General features: G+C 39.9%; 1 protein-coding gene across 1 annotated transcript; it reads right to left on the bottom strand.

The window, feature by feature from the left end:
* Positions 1-1,005: 1,005 nt before the first annotated feature.
* Positions 1,006-10,418, bottom strand: BBS5 (Bardet-Biedl syndrome 5). The gene is made up of 12 exons (XM_084265376.1): positions 10,348-10,418; positions 8,853-8,935; positions 7,969-8,034; positions 6,573-6,622; positions 5,772-5,899; positions 4,898-5,033; positions 3,992-4,087; positions 3,426-3,488; positions 2,786-2,920; positions 2,586-2,669; positions 1,685-1,708; positions 1,006-1,569 (listed from the first exon to the last, which is right to left on the bottom strand). Exons 1-12 carry the CDS (start codon positions 10,407-10,409, stop codon positions 1,468-1,470), a joined length of 1,029 nt encoding a protein of 342 aa, XP_084121502.1. The 5' UTR covers positions 10,410-10,418; the 3' UTR covers positions 1,006-1,467.
* Between the last annotated feature and the right edge of the window lie 108 nt (positions 10,419-10,526).

Below are 10,526 nucleotides of genomic sequence, written 5' to 3'. Positions count from 1 at the left end.
TACCCACACGGCAAAATGTTTATAATATACTGGAAACAGGATCAAAACACAACTATTTGAAAGGAAGGTCTACAACAAGGGATAAATAACATAACCAAAATTTATTGAAAACATGTCTGCTGTAGCATACACATATTTCATTAAAACATACACCTTGAAAGATTGTCTACAAACACCACAATTATATTCACACCCGTTACTTTACTATAACAGTCAGCTGCTAAAACAACAGCTGAGAGGGGAGCTCATTTGACTTTTTCCACTTATAGAAAATAGCGCAGAGGTCTTATCTCACTAGAAAACCAAACAGCTGCATCTTCCTTCAAACAATAAATGACTCATTTCTCTCTAACACATCGTAAAGGTCTAATGACTCAGAAACAGAAGCTATTTGTGTATGCACTTTTTTCTAGACTGTTCCTTAAAGAAAGTGCTCTGGCAAAAAAGAAAAGAGAAAACGCTATCTGGATTGCAATTAAGTACCTGGAAGGATGGAATGTGCTGAACATTTAACTAAAGTGTGAGACAGGAAAACTAGTACATGGGACAATTTTGCTTTTTGTTTTCAGTAACACAGCACCGCTGCTGTGACACAGCCAGTTTGCCTTGATACAAAACATCCTGCCTGGGAGGTATTTCTATGTTGCACAACATTAACAAGTTACGGTAATTTGATTTGATCACTATGGGAAAGCACATCACTGCCTATAAATACATGAATACTTTCAATTGAGCATCAAACTATATGCGGCCCACTGGAGGCTTCCTTTTCTGACATCCTTCCAGGTGAAATGGCAGGTGGTGGCTGGTCCTGGCAGCCAATCACAGGGCCAACCACTGGTCAGGAAGTCGTAATAAACCTGATGGCTCCCTGCCATTAAATGGTGGCTGAAACTCCACTGCAGACCCTGTGTTCCTAATGGAGGGGGCTTCATGCTCTGACAACCTTCTAGGGCAAGCAGGATGGGGTGGCTGGTCCCGCCAATCACACCACTGAAAACACCTGAGGTACAATGGTGCCAAACCCCACAGCTAGCCAATCACAAAGCTGTATGAAAATGCAGGGTATGACATTTTACTAATGGCAGCTGAAGTAAAATGGCAGCCTCCTTTCAGGTAGTGGGGACGGACTTCCTGGTCCTGACAGAGCACCGTGTGACCAGGGGAAGGGCTTGGGGAACTGCCCACAGGGGCAGGGCTTGCACCTGCAGCTGGGTGCTGGCTGTCCTCCTACCGCTACAGAAAGGCTGCAATACATACAAAGCAGTTACACGCAGGAGGGGTTTGAGTAATCTTCCCATTATGGTATATCCTGAGGGGACAGCATCGCATACCTCCCTGCTCTTCAGCTTTGGCGTGTGCTTTCTGCTACCCTGGTAGTTCTAAATTATCTTCTACAGACCTCACAAGCCCAGCAAGAACCGAGAGTTTTTCCTTGCTTAGGAGACAAAGGCGTGCCAACCTAAATCAGGTCATTACTTCCCAGAGTCCCTGGAGTGTGAATCCGTCCTTTAGCTTCTCTATCGCAAGTCCTAGTTCTTCTGAAAAAACAGGCTCCCGATCGTGTTGCTTTTTTGAATGCAGGAGACAGGGGAGAAAATAAAATGAAGCAGAAGGTACCTTTAAATTTTGTCATCCCATTTGGAGAACAGGAATTTGACAGTTTGAAAAAAGATGTTCTTACCTTGTTTTCATCAGCAAAGTAAGCCTGCAAAAGGAAAAAAAAAAGGAGAGAACTTGCAACTCTGGGGAAATAAAAGGCTAAAAATATTCTGCTAATAATTCCTTGAGGTCAAAACTATATTTGGTACGTTTTCTTCAATGAGCCAGTCTGTATTGCTTTTATATTTGTTTTGTAAGGGAGATCAGAGGTTTTTCTATGTTGAAATAATTTCCAAAAGGGTTCTATCAGGAGTTGGTGATTGTAATTTTTCATGAAACACCAATCCTTGAATCTTCCATCGTGATAAGTAGATTCTGAAATGGTAGTTTTAATAACATGTTCATTATGTTGACAAACACTTGGTAGGGAGTGAAATGTAATACAAAGGCAAACTGGCAGCATCCTACCACTTTCTGCCTCATGTGCAGCAGTATTTATTACGCAATTTCAAAACCTAACTTAAAATGAGTAAGTAATGTAAGAATTCAGTTAACATCATACTCAATCCAAGAAATTAACACAGTGTGGTTAGCAGTAAACCAAATTTTTCTCCTCTCAGACAGTGAGCTGGGAGAGAATAGAAGCTTTACCATACTGTGTGTGGAAATTAAGGCTCAAACCCTTAAGGAAATCTGCTGTTTTTCAAGCTATTCCTGATCTCAATGTGTTGAGCAATTGCATATAACTATTTAAATATCTACTACTGTTTTGAATAATAGTTTGTTCTTAAGTTAAAAGTCCATACACAAAATAAATTCCTGTAGTAATCTGGATTTTGAATAAAAGGCACGTAGGTGTGTTTTAAATACAGAAAGTTCAGTTACATCTTATATTTTATAGAGGATTACAGCTGTACATTGCTTACTTTTGATTAGCCAAAGAAGAATTACTTTACTTTTTAGTTTTCTGTGGATCAGCTTACCACAAAAGCATCTGTATGTCCATCAGATTCTATTTCCACATCATCTTGAACCTGCTCCACTGTTAGTTCTTCAAGAGGTTGAGGCTGCAAATTAAAAACACTGGAATAAGTAAATCCTCATATTTAATATGTTTGACATATTTTTAATTACTGCTGTTAACACAATATTATATTTAATTTAAAATAAATGAGTAGAATACCTTTTCTTCCATTTCATAATCTACTCCAAATATAGGGTTAGCTGAATAAACTTTGTGAAGTGAATTAATTTCTTTCACTGCCTCTTGTAGTTTCTCCACAGGGTCTATTTTAAAACCAAGTACATATCCTCCACTCTAGATAACAGAGAAAAAAAGAAAACATATATTTATTAATGTTTCTTAGTAATTAAACACTTTTTTCCCCTTGTTGGTAATTTTGACTCTTGCAGCAAAACAGATACACAAGTGATTAAGATTAAAAATAGTGGTCTTACAGACTCATGGAACAACAGGGGTTGGACAGGACCTCTGGAGATCATCTAGTCCAACCCCCAACTTAATTAAGTCTAGAAGTAATTCAAACCCAAAGATAATCTGTCAGAAGACAGTTATATTACTTTAGTCATGCTGGCCTACTGCTGCTTTGCTTTGAGAAACCGTAACTCGCAAGAGCCATGTTCACCTCAGCATGCAGACACTGTAAGCAGTGCAATGTGCACTTTTTCTCAAGTTGTGTTCAAAAGGCCACACAGAAATAGCACTCCAAGGGCCTTGGAAGTAGCCCTGTAACATTTCAGAGTTAGAGAACTGCTACATACAAGAATATGACCATTATAAAAAGGCAGTTTGTCCTTCTTACCTGCTGGGAACTCTCTATCACAAGCGCCAAGCCAAACTTTGAATCTCTGATCTTTATCGAACGCTAATGGTAAAGAGGTAAAAACTGTTAAAAACTCTGGAATTACTTAACAAAACAAAGGCTTTATCTTTTTTCTTTTATTATTTATTTTTTAAACATTGTACTAATTGCAGTTACTGGAAGCTTGGCTCTCAGTACTCCCTCCCATTTGCCAATACATGTCTGAACCCCTGACCCTCATGGAGAAGTAACAGTGGTAACAGTTCATTTCTGAACAGCAGGTTCACAGACCATTAATCCCAGTGTATGTAGTTGGAATGAAGCCTCATAGTAAACAATTTGAGCACTGGAAATATATACCTTTTGAATATATACCTGCCTAGAAAAGCCCCCAATTAATCTGGACAGAAAAAACCCTCCAGAACTACCCAGTGGTTGATGCTGGTCGGACTAAATACTTCCTCAACCGTGGATATGAAATACTCATTTTGATGAGCTGGGTGTTTTAACTGAAGACTTGAACTTAGGCCTTTTCATTTTGAAAATGGTTGTTTTAAGATACTTACAATTTGTAGATATGGTATGCTGACATTAAAGCTGTCATTCATAGTTGCATGCCAAACTATTCTCACGTTAGTAATAAAAAATGTTCCCAAATTTCCCTGTTAAAGAAAATTTATGTTAGAATCGTTTTGAAGTACTGAGAATTTTTTCCAAACATGATGATTATTGTTCTTTGTTTAAACACAAGGATAGAACTTAACATTTAATTCAAGAAAAGGCTGATTCTTTCCCACAAAGCCAGCTGAAATGCAACAAAGCAAGATCCAATCTTTAAAGGATACAGCACCTAAGTGGTGAAAATAGCAGGGAGTACCTATTACTGCTGCAAAGAAGGATCAGATCTCCCACAGCAGACCTCATGGGAGTACATGAAGCTTCTGAGAGTGTTAACTGTACAGATCTAGAATTGGTGTACAGCATACGTATAATGGCATGTGGGTTAAACTTAAGCAGTTGTGGAGTTGTGTGCCAAGGGAATGTAGAGGAAAGGACTTTTTAGCTTGTGAGGATGGATCCTATTTCCATTCTGGATTAAAACTGCAGACAGAAATAACAGCTCCCATTTTGTTTCACAGCTCTGGGAACTACTTCCAAATAGTGGCCTGTAAGATGTCTTCTATTTTTCCTTAAAGTCTTTACTTTTCCATGTTTTAAGACGCAGATTCTATTCCAGTATTTTCAATTTCCATTAATCAGTATCAATATACTCTTACACTGTAGTCAAAACTGCACATAAGCATATAAATATTCAGCAGAGCACTTTGGAAACAAACTCGTTTTTGTGCAACATGGTGATGAATTAAAGGTAATTCCTTTGAGGATACGAAACTACAGTAGTACAATTGCTAGAGGAATGTAAAAATATTTTAACTTTGCTGTAATCAATCTAGTCTCATTTATCACTATACCTGGTCACTTGATAAATTCCAAACTCCATTGATTTTATCATATATTTGCTCTTGTGGTAGTAATCTCAGTTGCTTGTTTTGAATCAATGCACTTCTCAGCTTCAGATCACGATACATTTTAGAAGTTTCATAAGCTCTGCAAAAAATTAAAAATACACATCACCATCCCAGTGTTTTCTATTATCTTTACTGCTTGCTTTAGCACCAGTATGAAATGTTGCATATTTTCAACTTATTACCACATTGCACAAAAGTGAGAGTACTATTAAAACCTAATGAAAACCATTTTATTTCAGCTTTCCCTAATTAAGTTATTTTTAAACTTAGACGTTTTGGGGTCTTTACTTCTGTTTTGCTCTCCTGTGTTATTTATGTGTATTCTGTATCTCTTAAATAGAAACCACTGGTAATGTATTATGCACACATTCATTCAGATGACTTATCTTTAGCTGGGGAACATGCACTATTCTGAAGTAGTTTATAGAGTTCTGACCAGGACTTAACTCCTAATTTCCATTACATGGTTCAAATTATGGGAAATTAATATAGACAGAAATTATAAATAGAAAATGTGCCCTGAAATTAGTTCTTTTGTACTTTTATTTGTTCAGTTTATACACACAAGGTGTATAAACTGCAATCAATGATTCATATTAATGTATTTTAATTTTCATTATGCAGAGATACCCACCAGAATTTATGGTCATTCTCTCCCTTCTTTACAGAGGTTGTGTTCTCTTTTGAGAAGAGTTTTCTGAATGCTGAATATGGGCAGTTACAGACTCAGGCCACATTTAGACATCAGCTGTGGTGATCCCACATATTTGATTAACTGAACTTTGTAAATGAACAAGCGCTATACTAAGTATGCTACCTGTGTACAGCAATAACTGAAGTGAAGAGCCTGGGACTCCCGGGCACAACATTGGTGAAAATGAACTCAAAGCGTGTGTTGTTGCACTTAGTCAATATGTACAGAGCTTCAGTCTGTCCTCGTAATTTCTGTAAGGAAAGAAAATGAGATTTAACATTTTGCAATGTAACAGCTTGACCATACAGTCAATAAATAATCCTGACGTTCCAAATTCTTGTTCTAAATAGTATATCTGAAGGTATAATCCAGATTCTGTCATTGATTTACTCCTCTCTTCAACTGAACTCTTTTTTCTTTGAGAAACACCAGAACTAATGAAGCCTGCCTGCTATACATTTGCAATATCATGAGTGAAACAGTATTTTTTATTTTGTTCTGATGTGTCTGCCAGGGGAAACCACATAATCTCCCTGCTAGTTCTTTGCTGCAAGCCAAACAAATGGTTTCACAGTTGCATGTAATTCAGGCAATGCATTTGGGAGCTTTATTTGCGCAAAAATTAGTGCCTCTTTAGACCTCTGTTAAATTTAGACACAGGGAGCCAACACGTGCTTGACTTACCCACAGGGGAGAAGAATCACCAGTGTGATTATAAGAGTTTTACCACCTTAGGATAAGTGCCTAAAAACACACTCCTGTAGAAATGTAAAACTCTCAACTTTTAAAACTAAATTGCCCTCGCTAGTCTATTGCTGTTCTTGCAAGTAAACTTTCCCATCACTGCTGATGTAATGAAGTAAGTATAAACAATGAATTACAGTTTCTTTTATTCTTTTTTTTAAAGCATGTTTTGAAACTTACAGAGTTGGCAGTTCTTGTAGTTATATTTATAATGCAGTTGTAACCAACAGCTGAAAGTTAGGAGGAAAAAAAAAGAACAGTTTTGAGAACAAGAAAAAAGTAACAGTCAAGATTACAAAACACAATACAGAATTTTGTAGCACAGCTTTGTGAGTATTAGACCTTGTCTTTAATGGTCTGGGTCCTCATGACAAAACTGAAGATTAAATTAAGGTTGGAAGAACGCTGGGAGGTTGTATGGTCCCAGGCTCTTCTCAAAGCAGGACCAACTCCATCTGGCTTCTCAGGGTACTGTCCAACTGAATTCTGAGTATTTCCAAAGACAGAAATTCCACAACCAAGCTGGGAGCCTGTTCCACTGTTTGACTGCCATCACTGGGAATGTATTTCTCCTAACATCTAATCAGAATTTCCCTTGTTTAGGCATGTGACCGTTGCCACAATAAAGTCTGCTTAATCATGATGTGCCCGTATATTCTACCCTTACAGAGAAAACTTTCTCCATCGATCTAATGCTTTGTAAAAGTTAACCAGGTAACAAATTAAAAAAACCCAGCAAAATGGAAGTAAAATCTCACTTTGCCTCTTCTACAGTCATGCTCTGATACAAAATAAACACAGAAACAATCCCAGCTGTTCTCCTCTAAAAAGGGCTGATCTAAAACTCAAGTACATAAGCAAATGTATTTATAAACACATATAATAGTAGCAGCATGTGGGAATGCACCCGTATGAGCCTGCATGTAGGAGGTCACAGACGCAGAAGAGCAAGCCAGCAGAGGTCAGAAGTTTATTTTTTACATTATGAATAGAATACAGATTTTCAACACTGGTTTAGCTACTGGGTACTGAGCACTGCAAATAATCTGGTACAAAGTGAAGTGTATCCTGCCTGTGTTTCAGCAAATTAAATAAAATACAATCAGACCTGCTAGCTACTCATACAACTACAGTTACAGTAATTGTTCAGTGCTCACAATAGCAAATTTGGAACGGCAGGTAGATGTGGGAAATAAAACTGTAGGACAATAGAGAATGTGCATAAACAGGTGGCAACAACAGGTGCAAGCAAAGCAAGGTGTGAAGAAATTCAAAACTTTTGTTTCTTCCCAGAAAAATTAATTAATACCACAAATGCCAAATGAAAAAATACATGTGTAGTACTCTTCAGTTTCTGCTCCAATAAATTAACATTATTAGTATTTTGTTATGAAATATTGTAACAGTTCCTAGATTACAAATAGATTAATTACTAACAGTTTAATTCAGACTTTTCAGACCAACAGAACTGCACTTCACTATTCTGTGCTGCAATCAGTACTGCTGTGAAAGTAGAGCATGCCACCACAAATGAAAACACAAAATTTGCAATTGTTTAACAGGAAATGATACTTACAGAGGTTGACTCTGGGCAACGACAACGAGCGCCAAATAATCCGCAAATTGGTCACAAGTAGTCTACCTGGGAAATAAGAAGTGGAGATATTTTAATTTAATGGAAGCTATTCAAATTAAAATGTTCCAGTCTGGGTACATATTTACCTCTAGTTTTGAAACACCAGAATATTCCTTCCCTTTGATAGGAAAAAGAAAAAGCACAGGACACCCCAGCAGAAAAAGCACTAAATGCTTTTTTTTTTGAATGCTAGGGGAGAAGCAAGAAACATATAAAACAATCTCTAATATATACCAGTATTCCTCAAAAGCAATCAGAGAACAGATACTGATTTCATATCCACCTGCCTACGGTAAAAATCAGTGCAGAACTGCTCTGGGGAGGAGAAGGGGATGGCAGCAAGTTAACTGCCGCCAGCTGTCTTCATGAATAACCTCACCCCTTTGTGTCACATGCAAATTTCTTTGCTTCTGTACCCTGTACAGCAGCACATCCAACCCAGGAACAGTCATCTCAGCTTGCTGGCAGCTTCATGCCCTTGCATACTAAATATATATATTCTTTGCTGCTTAAACCAGGCTAGGAAAAACTGAGCCTTAAACAGGGTTACAGCGAAAGAGCACCACAATGTTTATAAACTGATTATTCTTACAAGGCTTTCAATTCTTACCAAATTCTGAGACAAGATTAATACCTTCCTGTAACTCTGAGCAAGAGATCCTACTTGAAAATACTCCAAGGGGAGGCAGATCTGTGACACAGGCAGGATCTATTTTCTGCAACAGACCCCTGATACCAACTTCAATGGAACCCAGACAGGGCTTTCATGAACTCAGGCAGGTTAAATATCAGAAAGTTTACAATTTCCCTGAGTCTACAGTTACCTCTGTCTCCATTGTTTCCTTTGGTATCTTCAACAGACTCTAAGCAATCTATAAGGACCTCTCCAGGTCTCATTTTCATTTGTCTAAATGAAAAAAAACAGAGAAGAAAAAAATTACCTAATGAAAATTATTAGATTTATCCTCCAAAAGAGACCATTTCTATTTCCCTGCTTTCCTTTCTTCTTGTGCTTAGTGCATCATACAATGAAAAATCCACATATGCAAACAAATCAATGTTATATACCTGAACTTAGCACTACATCTGAAACATGAAAAATATTAATACCTTTATTAGCAAATTATAACATTAAATACTACAATTACGTAGCAAGTTTGACCAATTAAACCATACCCAAAAACAGGGAGAAAGCGGAGGGAAAAGCAAAAAAGCTGCATTCACATAATTTTTAATGAGTTTGTTGCCTTTTGCTGTATTTTTAGGTCATAAGGATTTCAGCAAAGAACAGATGACTGAGGGAATATTGGATGTACATTGACATGTGAAATGCTCTGCCAAATTTCCCACAAAGGGTGTGGTTTGGCTTTTGTGGGTAGTTTTGGGGGTTTGATTTTGTGTTGATGGTTTATTATTGTTCTTATTATGCTTTATCTAACCACTTCATTACATATCAACAGCTGCAGCAGGGAATTTTGCAAAGCAAGCAAAACTCTTCAGTGTATTGGCATAACAGAAACAAGATGCATTATTAGGAGGGGAACTCCATGAGATACTACTGACTGAGGCACTAGGTATGGACGTAACAATGCATCACCAGAAGAGTATAAAAGGTATTAGACAGGAGGCACCAAACCCAGCAGCGTTAGCATTAAATACAGAAGCCATCTCCCCGCACGGCAATTCTGCAAGAGAAGGCAGAGCCGCTCCAACACCCAAGCCACAGCTTCAGGTCGCTACTGGAGGCAGCGCAGGCACCCGAGCAGGGTACCTCCACCCCCCAAAATCATCACCAAGCAATTGCTAATGTGTAGCTGCACATCACAAACGCCACGCAGGGCTCTGCCGCAGAAACCAGGGCTGAAATTTCACGTGGCATGTAAGGCTGGGACTCAGGGCCCTCGGCAGGAGGAGGGGCCGCCCAGGCACCGCCCGTTTCAGCTGGCGAGCTCAGGCTGCCAACAGGCCGGCCGGGACGCCGCGCCTCCGCTGCCAGGCCCGGCACGGTCCCTTCACACGCCCGGCCGCTTGTTTTTGCTTCTCAGCGGCAGGCGCTGGTAACCGGGAAACGAACACCCTCCCCTCAGGCCTCCGGCGCGCAGCTTTTCTTTTCGCCCGTTACAGGCTGGAAACGATGCCCAGACCCCGCCCCCCGCACAAGCCCCGCCCGCCCAACCAGGGCAGCCCCCCGCGCCGCCAGACAGGCACGGCTCCCAGCGCGCACCGCGCCGCTAATGGCGGCCGCGCTCAGCCTGTGGAGACGCCAGAGGGGTCCCCAAATGCCCTGCTGAGAGAGGAGGCCAGGGCCGGGCCACTCACTGCGGGGAGATGTCGAAGCGGACATCCCTGTCCTCCCACAGCACGTCCAGCACCACGCTCATGGCTGCAGTCCGCCACCCGCCACTCCCTCCGACAAGTCCGTGCGCCGCCGGGGCAACGGGGGTGGTGTCCCGCGCTTCCGCAGCGATAGGGATTGGCTACGGAGCCGCACGTGGGGG

Source organism: Gallinula chloropus, assembly GCF_964237585.1.
Source record: "Gallinula chloropus genome assembly, chromosome: 5".
In the NCBI taxonomy this organism is placed as follows: domain Eukaryota; kingdom Metazoa; phylum Chordata; class Aves; order Gruiformes; family Rallidae; genus Gallinula; species Gallinula chloropus.
Note: the sequence above shows the minus strand (reverse complement) of the source record. Positions and strands in the feature narration are given on the sequence as shown.

Coding starts and splice junctions, on each gene's coding strand:
- BBS5 (XM_084265376.1), bottom strand. CDS start 10,409: ATGAGCGTGGTGCTGGACGTGCTGTGGGAGGACAGGGATGTCCGCTTC. Junction 8,936..10,347: donor CGCTTCGACATCTCCCCGCA/GTGAGTGGCCCG, acceptor TTTTTCATTTAG/ACAAATGAAAATGAGACCTG. Junction 1,709..2,585: donor GACATACAGATGCTTTTGTG/GTAAGCTGATCC, acceptor TTCCTTTTGCAG/GCTTACTTTGCTGATGAAAA.